Raw genomic sequence first — 15,094 nt, 5'->3', positions numbered from 1 at the left:
TGTCCCAGAGGGCATGCATTTCACTGCCATTACTTATGAATCACCCCTACCTTGAAAAGGTTTCTCTACAACCCTTTATTTGCTTTGTATCTGCTTAACTGTTAGGACTGCCCACAAAGGACCTTGGGAAATGGAATGTGGTGACATTCGCATATCTGAGGACTTTTGGGTAGTTTTTCAAGGGGCAATTTTCTCCCAGATGGCACGTGGGATGGGGTTTGGCACTGGTGGAACAGTGACTTCAGTCATATTATCACTGCCGCCCTGCGCCCTCTCAAGACCTATGCTATTGATGTGTGTTGGGGGAAGTGTGCTGGTCCCTGTTCCCTCCTCCACATGCCCCAGAATACTGCAAATGGGCCATTCTGGGGGGAAATATAAGAACACAAGAAGAGCCTGCTCGAAAACATCTCCTGGTTTTAAGTATCCCACATTTCCTCCCCCCCCCCCCCGCCTCCAGTTCAGGCATTTAGCTCTTAGCTCAGCCTTAGACTGGCGAGGATGGTGAGAGTTTTCTCTTACTGACTCACAGCCCTCTTTCTTTGGGGAGGTGAAATTGCCATTAAAATGGTTCGAAGCTGGTGCTGTTACATCTTGCCGCTAAGTTCTTCTGCTTTACTTTTAATTTTAACACTGCAATTTTGCTTCCTTGTTCCCTGACCCACAAGTGCATGGACCGGATGTTCTTGTTTAAATCTTTGTTGCTGCTGTTGTGCTGTGCTCTTTGCAATTAGCAAGGCATCTACAGGAAAAGGATAGTCTATTGAGGGCACTGTGTGGAAGTATGGAGTGCTCTTCCTTGCTCTGTTTTGCCTCTCCGCTGCTCCGTCTTAGGAGAGAAATAATTGCCTGCCTTCTGGCTTTTTAGTTCCAGGACCTTGCGAACCCGAAGACCTCATTGATGGCATCATCTTTGCAGCCAATTACTTGGGCTCCACGCAGCTGCTCTCGGAACGCAACCCCTCCAAAAACATCCGAATGATGCAAGCCCAGGAGGCAGTGAGCCGCGTCAAGGTAGATGTTTTCGATCCATGGAAGAGGATTTGGGATCCCTTGATGGTTGAACTCAGACGAGTCGGAAACATCTGCTCCTCAGCATCCACAGCAGAGAGAATTCCCACATGGCTGTGGCAAAACCCTCTCGGCTCCCAGCATTGCGTTAATTTCTCTCTCCCTGCTACCCAAACTGTGTGTGCAGCCACAGAGCAGCAGAATATAAATAATGCACAGTTTCTTTCAAAGTTCCCCAAAATCAGAGTAACAGGCAGTTGTGGCTTTCCAGGCTTGTGTTGCAAAAAGCTCAGATAAATGCTTTCATATCCTTGTATGTTGTGGATATCTTAGTGTTGCTTCATCATTACTTTTGGTGGGTGGAGTGGAAGGGAGTATCCAAATTTTATTTTTATTTTTTATTTACATTTTATTACAGTGGGTTACAGTAAAGTAAATAGGAGAAGAAGAAAGAAGGAAACAAAGAATCGGGAAAAAGAAAAAGGATACATAAACATTTTAAAAGCCAGGGGAAAACAACAGTAACAAAATAATAACAACGTATAATAGCAATAACAGTAATTTACAGAACAATGTAGTGTATATGTTAATGAATAAACTTATTGTTTTCCCCAGGTATATGTTGGTCCATGGGTCACTATGATTTTGATAAATATGTTATAAATATCATTAAATATGTCCATGCATATGTCCAAGCAATCCATTCATGGCTTGCAAGAGTTGTCATGTCACCAATCCATTGATCGAAAGGGGCCATATTTTCCCCCTACAATATATTACTTTAAATCTTTTTGCAGGTAGGTATAAGGGCACAGAGTGTCTGTATAATGAAAAGTTGAAAATAAATGCAGAGGAGAATTACAGATAGCCACGTGTAAAATCACATCTAATGATATCTTGGCCAATCCATTATTAATTTATTTCATAAGATTTATACATCATTTGATTGGTATAAAAACCCCCATCAAAGTGGGTTACCAAAGTTTTAAACAATAACATCAATAAGAAGAATTAACAACCATTTAAAACTTTTAAAGAATTTAAATCAACAATAAACTAAAAACAGATTAAAATTTGCATCAGCTTTTTGACTTAACAAAAATGGTTTTAGTAGGTTTCAAAAAGAGCACAGTGAGGGTGCCTGCCTGATATCAATAGGCAGGGAGTTCCAAAGTGCAGGTGTTGCTGCATTAAAAGATTGAGCTCTTACAAATGTGGAACTGGCATTATGTGACACCTGTAACATTAGAAATTATGTTAATATAAAGGTAAAGGGACCCCTGACCATTAGGTCCAGTCGTGTCTGACTCTGGGGTTGTGGCGCTCATTTCGCTTTATTGGCTGAGGGAGCCAGCGTACAGCTTCCGGGTCATGTGACCAGCATGACTAAGCCGCTTCTGGCGAACCAGAGCAGCGCATGGAAATGCCGTTTACCTTCCCGCCGGAGCGGTACCTATTTATCTACTTGCACTTTGACGTGCTTTTGAACTGCTAGGTGGGCAGGAGCAGGGACCGAACAACGGGAGCTCACCCTGTCATGGGGATTCAAAGTGCTGATCTTCCGATCGGCAGCAAATACAAAAGACCCACAATGGAAATTGAGTGGAAAGAGGTCCGTAGAAATAAAATTAATAAGGCACCAAACTGAGGGGGCGCAACATCAGTAAGAAGAATAAGAATAATGTTCAGCCGAAGCATATTGGCAATAACAGGTTGGACAGTGTTCTCGAAGCTACTAACATGAGTTTGGCCAAACTGCGAGAGGCAGTGAAGGATAGGCGTGCCTGGCGTGCTCTGGTCCATGGGGTCACGAAGAGTCGGACACGACTGAACGACTGAACAACAACAAAACAACACTAATGGGTGGTGGTGAGAAGCTAGAGAGGGGAGGCACATCTGTGAAAATGCCATTACCTGCTGCTCCTAGAAGTTAGTCTGAAACACTCTTGAATCTAAGCACTGCCTCTCTCCCCTTGTAGACATGAGGTCTAGGATCCTTGCTCTTTAAGAGGCATGTATGGAACAAAGACTTATATTATTTATCTTTTATTTTATTGCATTTATATCCCATCTTTTCATCCAAGGAACTCCCAAGTGGTGCACAAGAAATTGTTTAAGCAGAGGTTGGATGGCTATCTGTTGAGGAATCTTTAGTGCTGATTCCTGCATTGCAGAGCATTGCAGTTCTATGAAATACAACTCATGAAGATACTTTCAGACATTTGACATTTTTGTGGTCAAGGCACCTTGCACAGCCCAGTGTTACTAAATCTCAGCATTAAATACAGATTAAAAGTGTCACTGCTCATTCTCGTTAGAGAAATAGCATTTCCCCCTTTTAATTGCTTTTCCCATTCCAGCTCCTAATGAGTGCCTTGGCTTTCAAGGGAAAAAATTGAGAAAATGGTAACCACAAACGAAACCTGATGAGCGCCGCAACCCCAGAGTCGGACACGACTGGACCTAATGGTCAGGGGTCCCTTTACCATTTACCTGTCTCTTTTCAAGGGCTCATTTCAATAATTAATTCTTTATTGTGAAAGATAACACTTACAGTCACTTCTGCAGCTCTGGAGACATATCCACGCCAAACTAGCCTCTCGACAGCTATTCCCAGGTCCACACTCTGGCTCAGTTGCAGCAACAGGGGACCCCTCTCCCTCCACCAGTTTATGTACCTTCCTCTGACAGACTGCACACTCACAACCGGAAGCTGTGCCTGCATGGGAACTTCCTCTGCTCATTCCGCTTCAATCCCCTCCTGGAAGGGGGGTGGGGGAGCACCTGGTTCTTCACTTACCTGACCAACTCTTCCTCCTCCTCTTCTGGCTCATCCTGTGCTCCACCCTCCAGCGCTGAAGCTTCCCCTGCTTTTGACTCTTGCCTTCTGGCCGGAACAGTTCCCCACAATTCACTAACCCCCTCTCCTGAGTCAGGCTCCAGCCCCCTTCCTTGACTTCTGATTCAGGAGCCTCCTGGAAGGATCTGGCTGACCACCATGTAAACAGGATGCTGGACTAAAGGGACCTTTGGTCTGATTTTGTTGTGCTGTCACAAATGTGTACCTGGACTCACATGTGCACAGCCAGCACACCTGTGAGGTTTAGGATCTTTTGCTGGAGTTATGATGTTCACTTGTTATGGACATGTTTTGACCTTTAACCTTATGCCCACAAGAAGCTCTCTCACAAAGAAATAAAGAAAGCTTGGTTTATTATATAAACTAGGAGTGACAGACTATATAAAAATGCTGCTTTAGACAGCAAAGTTACAGTCTGCTTTGAGTAGAACTAGCCTTGGATATAACCTTATGGTTTACTAGGAGCCATGAGCCTAAAACAGCCTTCCCCAATGAGGTACTCTTCAGAAGTTTTGGAACTCTTGACTCCCATCATCCCTGAACACTGCCCAATCTGACTGGGGGTGATGGGAGTTGGTGTCCGAACATCTGGAGGGCACCAGGTTGAATGATGATGCCAACGCTACTTTAAGCTGGTCCAGAAGCATCTGAATTTGTTTTGATATTCTATCTTAATGGGGAATTTATTTTGATATGTATCCCTGCCGCCCCCCCCCTTTGTTGGCTGCATTGAGGGCCACAGAACTTATCCGAGTCTTGGATGGGTTTTTTAGGTTAATTTCCTTTGCAAAAGTGGAAGAAAGGGGCATAACTCACTGGTAGAGCAGTGATTTGGCATGGAAAAGTTCCTAGGTCCAATCCCTGGCATCTTCAGTTAAAATGATCCTACAGCAGGTGATGGGGAAGATTTCTGTGTGGGGCCCTGGAGGTCTTGCTAGCCCGAGTAGGCACTTCTGGACTAGACGGAATGTGTGTTCTGTGTCAGCTATCTTCTTATGTCTCTGGAGGAGGGGCTGTAGTTATGCACGCAGAAGGTCCCAGGCACAATTCTTGGCATTTCCAGTGAAATGATCTCTTGTATCCAGGCTGGATAAGGCTCTTCTTGTCTGAGATTTGGAAACCCTTTGCCAGTTGGACTGGATAGAGCAGTGATGGGACTCCAGTATATGGCAGCTTTCATATATTTGCTTGTATGGCCAATCTGAAGGAAGTTTGAATCTTTTGACATTTGCACAATTTGATTTTTATGGGATGGAGGCATCTTGTACATTTCCCCCACTTGCAAAAGTCAGAGAAAGAGAGCCCAAAAGGGGAAGGTTTGCAGGAAACATAAGTTTGTATGGACAGACTGAGAAGTAACTGGGGTTCAGTTTTGCTATGTGACAAGTTGAGAAGCAACTTGATAAGCGCTTGATAGTATTAGGACTTAGCAACTTGATTCTTGACATAAAAGTGGGTGTGGTTTTGACAGGCTGCTTTCACTCACCAGTCCTAAGCTACATTCACCTCTGACCTGATGACATCATTGGGTTATGTGGGCTAGGCTACAGCAATATCAGAATGATCCCGCTTGGAAGATGATCTCCATGTCCTAGGATGCAAAAGCTTGGTTTCTGCATTTGGATGTTGGATGGCATGGGATTCGGGGGTTCACTGGAACAGAATGGGGTTGCAACTGCATATGTAGTAGTATGGAGATATAATCTGCAGCTAAGATCAACAAAATGATGCAGCAGTTTCTGTACCCAATGGATGATACTGACTCACACGTACACACATATATAGACCAGTAACAGCCTTCCTTCCTTCCTTTATTTCTGCAGATAATAGGTTTGAGAATCTTTTGATGAAAGATTTCCCTGACTTCACATAATATCTCTTTCTCTCGTTTTCTTTTTGTGCATTTGTCTGTTTCCCTTTTTATTTTTAAATGCTTCTCCCCAGAGGATGCAAAAGGCAGCTAAAATCAAGAAAAAAGCGGTGTGTAGACTGTTTTTCTTGAATGCTAATGTCTGTTTTACATTTGGTTATTTTTGTTGTTTATGTTTTCTGTCGTCTTTGTGCATCCTGAAGTGTTGTGTCTCTCATTGTGGATCTCCGTCACGCTGTAGCTTTCTGTTTTTGCTCATTTTAAAATGCAGTTGACCAGATGGAGTGGAGAGATTGGTTGGCTTCATCAGAGACCTTCCCATTTTCGCAGGATTGGTTGGTTTCATTAGAGAGTCCCCCACTTTCCTGCTAAATAACTCCTCTTTTTCTCTGTGGCTCTCCATCCCAGTGAAATGGTTTTTGTGTGTGTGTGTGTGTGGGGGGGGTGATTTTGTTGTTGTTCTTGTTGTTTTGCTAAGCCTGGATAAACATCACATTTTCCTCTTGCAAAGTTTATTTCCATCTGACATACTTTATTGCTTTTTGGAGGAGAAGCAGCCAAGACTGGTGTTGCAACCCAATATTCATTACTATTTATGATTTATTAGAGCTTTTTTAAAGATACCACTTAATCATTTCTAACCAGTAAACATACACATTTCAAAAAACATACTGTGAATAAAATCAATTAAACAAATAATAAAAAACACAGAGAACTTCCTTAAAATGTCTGCGGGGATAGAAAAGTTTTTGTCAAGCACCTGAAGTTCAGCAGGGAGAGGACCTGGCTAGTCTCAACTGGGAGGGAGTTTTGTAGACTTGAGCCCACATTACTGCATGCACAGCTTATGGTGGATATGGGCAGTACATGGGGAACCAATATATACAACTTTGCACCATGCATTGGAAGCACATTCAGTGCACATATATAGCACATCACTTTCCCCAAAGAATACTGGGAATTGTGGTTTTCCTCTTGCAAAGCTACAACTAATTGCCAGTTTGTTTTTTGGGCCCTGTTTAGGGTGTTGGAAGCCATAAATGACTCAAGCCCCAAATATCTGAAAGACTGCCTACAGCACCCTACAGAACTTCCTGCTGAGATCAGCAGAGGGGGCCCTGTAGGCAGTCTTTCCTCCACCCTCAGAGACTTGTGGGGTGGTGGCCTGGGAAGAGGGTCTTCTCTGTGGCAACCCTGTGGTCCTTCCTTCCCACAGAGGTGTGTCCGGCACCTTGATTGTACAGCTTCTGGTGAATGCTGAAAACGAACCTCTTTGCCCTGACTTTTGACACTTGAAGTAGATATTTTTAGGACCCACTTTATTTTTCTGATATTGAACAGTTTTTAATATTGTGTTTTAATGTTGTAACCCACCCTGGGACCTTAGAGTGGGGGGTGGGGGTAATAATAATAATATAATTCCCAACACCAGGGCCTTCTGGTGGTCCCCTCATTGCGAGAAGTGAGGTTACAGGGAACCAGACAGAGGGCCTTCTCGGTAGTGGCGCCCACCCTGTGGAACGCGCTTCCATCAGATGTCAAGGAAATAAGCAGCTATCTGAAGGCAGTCCTGTTTATTTAATGCTGTATTGTTTTTAACACTCGATTGGGAGCTGCCCAGAGTGGCTGGGGAAACTCAGCCAGATGGGCGGGGTACTAATAATTATTATTATTATTATTATTATTATTATTATTATTATTATTATTTGCAGTGAGTGCAGATGTTCTTAAACTGTGAACTGAGCTTCCATGATTTCATAAGCTCTGACTACAGTGCCGTGGTCCAAACTTTTTCTGTAGTAATGTAGATTTGGTCAAATAGCTTATTCCTCAATAATCTCACCACAGCCCCTTAGGCTGCGTACACACGTGTGCTGGATGACAGGAGAAGTCAATATTGCAATGTTGCTGAAAATGTGGGCATGCAACTCTTAGATCAAAAGCCGGTTGTGTTGGTTGACCGTTGAAAACACTGTTCCTCTTAGGCTGCCTGTGCAGCAGTGCCAGCCTTGACTGAGCTGAGGTCTGACTTCCTTGAGCTCAGAGGGAATGGTCAGAGCACCTGCTTTGCCTTGCAGAAGGTCCTTGGTCCATGTCCAGATGGAGACCCTGTCAGTCCAGTACTGAGAAAGACGGACTCTTGGTCTGACACAGCAGAGGGCAGCTTCACCTCTGTCTGAACGCAGCAGTCCTTCACTAGTTAAACAACCCTGCTATATAAACAACTCTTTGGGTTGTGTGAATGGACCTTTTTGTCTTCCCTTTGAGCAAGTGAGCAAACAGAACAGGTCTTCCATTGAGTGTAGTTTCCTGTTATTATGCGAAATAAATACTTTGGCTTAGATAGTCTTCTTCACCTATAACTGGAGGGGGGGTGAGGGAGAGAGATGGAGAAAAGCAGCATTTGGGGGTCGGGGTGGGGTTGAGGGAGTTACAGTGGTACCTCTAGATACGAACTTAATTCATTCCGGAGGTCCGTTCTTAACCTGAAACTGTTCTTAACTAGAGGCGTGCTTTCGCTAATGGGGCCTCTTGCTGCCACTGCACCAATGGCACACGAATTCCGTTCTCATCCTGGGGCAAAGTTCTCATCTCGAGGTAACTCTTCCAGCTTAGCGGAGTTTGTAATCTGAGACGTTTGTAACTCGAGGTACCACTGTACTGGTGCTGCAGGATTCTGGGCCATCACATATTTCCCAGTAGAAATATATTTTAAAAAAATGTCCAGTGGCACCTTAGAGACCAACTAAGTTTGTTCTTGGTATGAGCTTTTGTGTGCATGCACACCCTGTTTGGTTGTGCATGTGGGGAGGCAAAATGTTGGTTGCCAGTGGGGACTGCCATTTGTGGAATGCAACTGCCTCTCCACTCACCAGATATAGGTCATTCAGGAAAAGCGCCTGTCCACAACGAAGGCATCTCTGCTGCGACTTCACTTACTTCCAATGAAGAGGCAGAGGAGGATAGTTCACACTCACATGAGTTCTCCTGTTGCATCTCTGTATGAACCCCTGAGCTGGGCTTACTTCCTTCCAGAAAGGGGACACTCTGGAATAGGAAAATTGAGGAAGGATGCTCTGCAAAACTGAGGGCAAATAATTCTGACTTCACTTTATAAAAGGAAAGCTTTTATGGTCTTACTGTAGTGCAACACCTTCAGTTTTATTTTCTTATTTTTTTAATTGTCTGCTCAACTTGCACAAGGCACTTTTTAAAAGGGGCTCTGCACCTGTGATCTAAGACTAGGGATGGACAGAAGGTAGGTTCACTGGTAGATCTCTGGGCTATTAGCAGTAGAGCCACCAATTGTCCCAGGTTTGTTTGTTTTTTTACAAAAAAAATAAAAGCAACCCACACCCCCAAATTAGGCTGCTAAACTTGGGGTGGGGTAGGAAAACCAGGAATGGGACCTTGGGGTAGAGGGCAGACTAAATTAGATTTGGTGTGAAAGGTCTGCGAGGTCAAGCTCTAGTACTGAAAGCAAATTCTCATGCTCAGAGGCACCCTGATCCTTGACTGTTGTCATATATCTGGTCTTTTTTCATCTAGCTCTGGTTGGTGAACTTTGGGGTTCTACTAAAAGAAGAAGAAACCCAAAAGTATACTCTGCAAACCTAAAGTCTGCCCCCCCCGACCCGGTGATCTAAGGAATCAAGACAACCATGAGTCTTATGGCATCTCAGAAGACCTTACAAACCCATTGGGGCTTAAGCTCTTTTGGGCTAGAGCCCACTTTGTCAAAAGCAGGCACCCCCAAACTCGGCCCTCCAGATGTTTTGGGACTACAATTCCCATCATCCCTGACCACTGGTCCTGTTAGCTAGGGATCATGGGAGTTGTAGTCCCAAAACATCTGGAGGGCCGAGTTTGGAGATGCCTGGTCAAAAGCCTAATGAATTTGTTAGTCTACAAGGTGTAGTCTTGATACAATAGAGTAATGCAGCCAACTCCTCTTGAACTTGTTACTCTTAAACGAGTTTCTCTTGTTAAGAGAATTCATCTCCTCTTCCCTTCCTGGCTCCATATTCTGAGATGCCAACGTGAGAAATCCTTATCTTAGGACATCCTCAAGTGAACTAGGCCCTAAGAATGCTCCTCTCTCAAGCTCTGTTTGTGCATGTATATTGGAAATGGACCATTCCAAATATCTGTTCTGTGTTGCAGTAACTTTGTACAGCTTGGTCATTGTACTCCCGTCATGTTTGAAATAGCTGGTTGAGGAAGGCACTGTTTTCAAGAGAAGAAGTCTTAAGTAGGTTCTTTCCTTTTTCTTCTTTTCATTTTTCAGAGCTCTGAGGGAGATTCCCAGGCTTTGACAGAAGTGGATCTATTCATCTCCACACAGAGGATTAAAGTTCTGAACGCAGATACACAGGTAACAGGCATACAATCCCGATGCCAAAAAATCTAGAGCTGCCTTCAGCAGTCTGGTGCCCTTCAGATGTTCTGACTACAACTCCTGTCAGCCCCAGCCAGCACCAAAGGGATATGGAAGTAATCTAGCTCTACCAGTGTTTCTCCAATTGGGCCTTCAGCTGTTGTTGGACTACAGATCGCATCATCCCTGACCATTGGCCCTGCTAGCTAGGGATGATGGGAGTTGTAGTCCAGCAACAGCTGGGGACCCGAGTTTGAGAAACACTGTTAGCCTCTGCCAGAGCTTCAAATGACAGTCCTCCTTTAAGATTATGTAAGCCTACTGTCACTCATGTGAGACCTTGTGCCTGGAATAATTTAGCACTCATTTCTGTGTTATTGGGTTCAGGGGGGGGGGACCCAAACCACCACCCACTTGCAACCCCCTTAGCCCTAAAAATAGTGAGAGTAAAGTGACAAAATTTGGAATGATATAACATCATGGTTCTTTCCTGCTGTTTCCATGGGGGAATTAAGGGGGGGGGGGAGAAGCAGGCATGTATGGAAAGGGGGGAGCAGCAGTGTTGCCCAATGCCATTTGTCGTTGTGTCTCACCACGCCCACTGGTGTGAATGAAATTGAGTGTGACATACAGGGATCAAAAAGCCACCATTCTAACATGCAACAGGTACTGCAGTGCAGTAGGAACATTAGAAAATGGGGCAGAAGCACTAGTGTGATAGTCAGGAAAAGCAACACAACATTACCTACATCCGAGAAAGACAACCTCCTGTTGTTGTTGTTAATACATATTGAAGGAATGTTCTAGGGTTGATGAGAAGATGGACCCCTCTATTGCTAATATAACTTGGTTCCATCCATTGTGTGTCGTGTCTCTTCCTTAGATGGTAAACCTGCAGGTTGGGTTTAGCCATTTTTTATCTCTGTAGTCTGGTCTTTTTAAAAATAAAAGTATACGCAGGTCTGCTAAGTTTACCATTCAATCCAACTGCCCATGCTGTCCTTTCACATTCTCGATACTTTCTGCAAGACGATTGCTCAGATCCTCATTAAAATCCCCCTCCGTTGTTGCCTCAGGCCCACTGTTAAAGCTTAATAAAATGACAAATGGTAATGGGACCTGCTGGCCACTGCAACAAATGCATTCCATAGTTGCATTTCGCTGCTGCACATAAATAATAATAAGCCAGTTCAAGGTGTGTGTGTGTGTGTGCGCGCGCGCACACACACACACAGTGGGAAGGAATGGGAGTTGTCTCCTTAGTGTGTGAGCATCAAAAGCCAGAAGCAAGATAAATTAATTTGTTCCTCAATGTGATGGGTCAGGCGTGCTCTCTAAATAGATATTGATTGGCTTGGCTTTGAGGCTCCCTGCACAATGAGAGCTCAAGAGCAGCCAAAACTGGCCAAGGAGTCTCTGTTCGTCCTCACTGCTGACAGTCTGGGGGTTAATGTCGTAGCCATGCAGCCACTCCCAAGGCAGTTTGGTTGACACAACTGGTGTCCAGTTACACAAATGTGGTCAGTTGACAGGCAAATAGGCCTTTTGAGAAGGGGGCTGTGACAGAGCTCTACCATTGCCTGCAGCATGGTCCTACCACCAAAATAATGGATTTCAAACTGAAACAGGAAATGAGATATACCGGTATGTGTTAAATCTGTCACACCCGCTCCGTGCTTGGAAGCTGAAAGCGGTCCCTTTTCACATTATGGGGTGAGGAACATTTTTCAGACTGACAACCATCTTGGGCCATCTTTTGATGGGCCACAGACCAGTAGTGGGTGGGGTCAGAGGGAAAGAATGGGTGGAGCAATGGGTATGACTCTTACCCCCACCCCCATATGCATCCAGACAAGCAAGAAGTATTATCACAGTTGAAGGACACATTCCAGCCAAGCAAAGAGCACTTCCGGATGGTGAGAAGCAGGACTGAGGAGGAGTATAGCACACACACTCCTTGCAGAGGAGAGCTCATAGTGGAACCAGCCAACTTTCACGTAGGGCCCGGTGGGAGAGCCATGTAGTCTGTAATCCTGCACTCATTCAGGAGGCCAGGAAGGAGCCACCAAGCTGATGCTCAAAGCAGGGATGGCGTGAGGGGTGGGGAGATGACAGGGAATGGGAGTCACATGTCTGTTATCATAGGTTGCCATCTCAAATACGCTAAAGGTAGGATGAAGCCAAAGATAGGGTCTTCAACTCACAGTGGCTGCTTAAATTACCACCACTTTTGCCAAGCTAGTGCCTTCCAGCTATTTTTAAAGCTTCATTAATGTGTGATCCTGAGATTTCAGCACAAAACATGGGGTTTGCGGCACAAAATGGCACAAAACTTTGGCACTTGTTTGGACAATTTTGGATTTTTTTGCATTAACTTGTGACCTCAATTTGCTTTGTCAATTACTTGGTTTGGAGGGTGGCACAAAACGCAGGGTTCGCAACACAAAATGGCACAAACTAGCACAAAACTTTGGCATCAGTTGATGGGGGGATCCAGAATTTCAGGGTCACATGTTAGTGAAGCTTCGATTACAACTTCCATGAGTCAAATGCATTTGCAGATTAGTTTTTGTGGCTGCCTTTTCCTTCCACTCACAGCTCCTTTGATCCAACTCTTGACCTTTGTCCCTGTAGACTGATATTTGTTTGATCAGTGTGGACCAGGTTTCCTCGGCCTCGGCCCTCCAGATGTTTTTGGCCTACAACTCCCATGATCCCTAGCTAGCAGGACCAGTGGTCAGGGATGATGGGAATTGTACTCTCAAAACATCTGGAGGGCCGAGGTTGAGGAAGCCTGGTGTGGACCATGAGGAGGAGCAGCAATGGAGGCAGATGTGCATTCAATTTACTGTCCTCTGAATGCTCATCCCTGCATTCTATTGTCTTGTTTTAAAAATACAGTAGCAGTCTTTCATTTCTTGCCTACGGGAAGTTCCAGCGCCTGCATCTTCTAACATTCAGCTTCCTCTCCCCTGCTTTCTAAATAGTACATTTTCAATAATGTCTCTTATTTCCCTTAATTGATCTCATGAATGCCTCTCATTTCTTAAGTCTGTGTGAATTTTAGTTGTGTTGATTCGAGCCATATAGCCAGTCTATTTGTTTTATTTGTCAGAGACTTGTTGAACCCATTTCATTTTGAAATGTAAGAGGTGCTTTGCAGAATATAATACGTTTCATATGAGTACTGCATTATATGTGGCTTAACAACCAAGGTTTTTAAAGCACCAAATTTAATTAAAAGCACAAACTAAATGGCTTTAAACTGAGCTGCATCCAGGGTCTCTAAATGCCCATTTAATTAACTGAAATGTCAGATGGTGTCCCCCCCCCACACACACTTTTGGCTTTTTATTTGTAATGACAGTTTGATTTCCCTACATCATTTATCAAAGAACAAGAAATCAATTATGACTTCTACATATTGTTAATGGTAAGATTTTTCTGAAGACTAGCATACTCTAAAATGACCTATAATGATTGGCAAAAGATTAATCAAATTTGCTTTTTAGTGCAAGTTCAATAGGAGCTGATCTGTACATCACACAGGAAGAGGTGGGAGAATTCTGGATATTTCTCCTGCAGATTATTGGTGCAGGATTGCAGTGAACTGATGAACTGAAGCATGGAGACCATAAGAACTTTGGAGGAGCTCTGCTGGCTCAGGCCAAAGCCCTGTCTAGTCCAGTGACCCAATTCCCATTCAGATGCCCCCGAGAGCCCACAAGCAGGACATGAGGAAAATGGGCAACTTGCCAGTCTAGGAACAGAACAGAGCCTGGTCTGGACCGGACCAAAGAGTCCAGGGATGAGGAACCTGTGACCCTCCAGATATTGTTGGGCTCCAGCTTCCATCAGCCCTGGTTCAGTTCTGGGCAGCAGAAGTGGGCTGGCGCAGCCGTTTCAAGGCAGTGGGGCCAGCCTTTGTTCTTCTAATGTTTTATCTCTTTTTCTTTATAAAATATGAAGAAAAATGCATCATTTTAAAAAGTAGTTAGGGGCCCATGCTGATAGTTTTGGCTTATCGGTTGCTCCTAGGAAACCATGATGGACCATGCATTGCGCACGATCTCCTACATTGCTGATATAGGTAACATCGTCGTTTTGATGGCCAGGCGCCGGATGCCCCGATCAGCTTCACAGGACTGCATCGAGACGACCCCCGGCACACAGGAAGGAAAGAAGCAGTACAAGATGATCTGCCACGTCTTCGAATCAGAGGATGTAAGTGAATGGCATTAGGAAAAATGCATTATTTAGAGGTTGTGCATGACTGAAGCTTTTGCTTGGTTAAGCCTTTCGGAGATGCTCAGGGCCAATGTGTTTGCTGCCTTTCCATTCCCAGGAAGTTTCCTCTCTTTATTCCGCTTGGAATTCCCCGCTCAGAATGCACACCCGTGCGTTATTGCCCTTCTCCTGGAGTGCTTGAACGTTTAATAATTTACCTTACTTTTAAAAGGTCTTTTAAAGCAGACATGACCTAAAATGACAGCCTAACATGGACTGTCTAGATCAGTGTTATCTACTTTGACTGGCAGCTGCTCTTCAGGGTCTTGGGCAGAGAAAGATTTGGAGATGACATGGAGCAAAGTTTCTCTCTCCTGCATGCAAAGCTATAATACCTGAACCATGGTCCTTCTCCCGCCTTGGGATGGTGAGCCGGGGCTCATCCAGATGTTCCTGGACTACAGCTCCCATCATCTCTAATCATGAGCCATGATGGCTGGGGCTGATGGGAACTGGAGTCTAGCTACATCTGGAGGGCCACAGGTCCCCACCCTTGCCCCGCCCTTAAGGGACATCCCTTGCTTGCTGTCATTGTGATGCAGACCATAGCTAGACCTTTGCAGTGAGGAGAACTAAAGGGCTGGCAAATCACTGCAGAGCAGGCAGAGCGTAAGTATAGGTCATCTAACACAACTTCAGTGATTTAATTGCATTACTCCTTAGTGAGCAATTCAACAGAATCTTGCTT

General features: G+C 44.6%; 1 protein-coding gene across 2 annotated transcripts in view; it reads left to right on the top strand.

The window, feature by feature from the left end:
- The window catches only part of APBA2 (amyloid beta precursor protein binding family A member 2), a 104,147-nt gene that overhangs the window by 65,547 nt on the left and 23,506 nt on the right, over positions 1-15,094 (top strand). Inside the window, exons 5-8 of one of the 2 annotated variants that reach the window (XM_033166729.1) lie at positions 869-1,014; positions 5,816-5,851; positions 10,030-10,116; positions 14,158-14,343. In XM_033166729.1, coding sequence (XP_033022620.1) covers positions 869-1,014; positions 5,816-5,851; positions 10,030-10,116; positions 14,158-14,343 — 455 coding nt within the window. The remainder of the gene's footprint in view (positions 1-868; positions 1,015-5,815; positions 5,852-10,029; positions 10,117-14,157; positions 14,344-15,094) is intronic. The other variant, XM_033166730.1, reaches the window with a different exon arrangement.

The sequence above is a fragment of the Lacerta agilis genome, chromosome 13 (genome assembly GCF_009819535.1).
Source record: "Lacerta agilis isolate rLacAgi1 chromosome 13, rLacAgi1.pri, whole genome shotgun sequence".
NCBI lineage: Eukaryota > Metazoa > Chordata > Lepidosauria > Squamata > Lacertidae > Lacerta > Lacerta agilis.
Note: the sequence above shows the minus strand (reverse complement) of the source record. Positions and strands in the feature narration are given on the sequence as shown.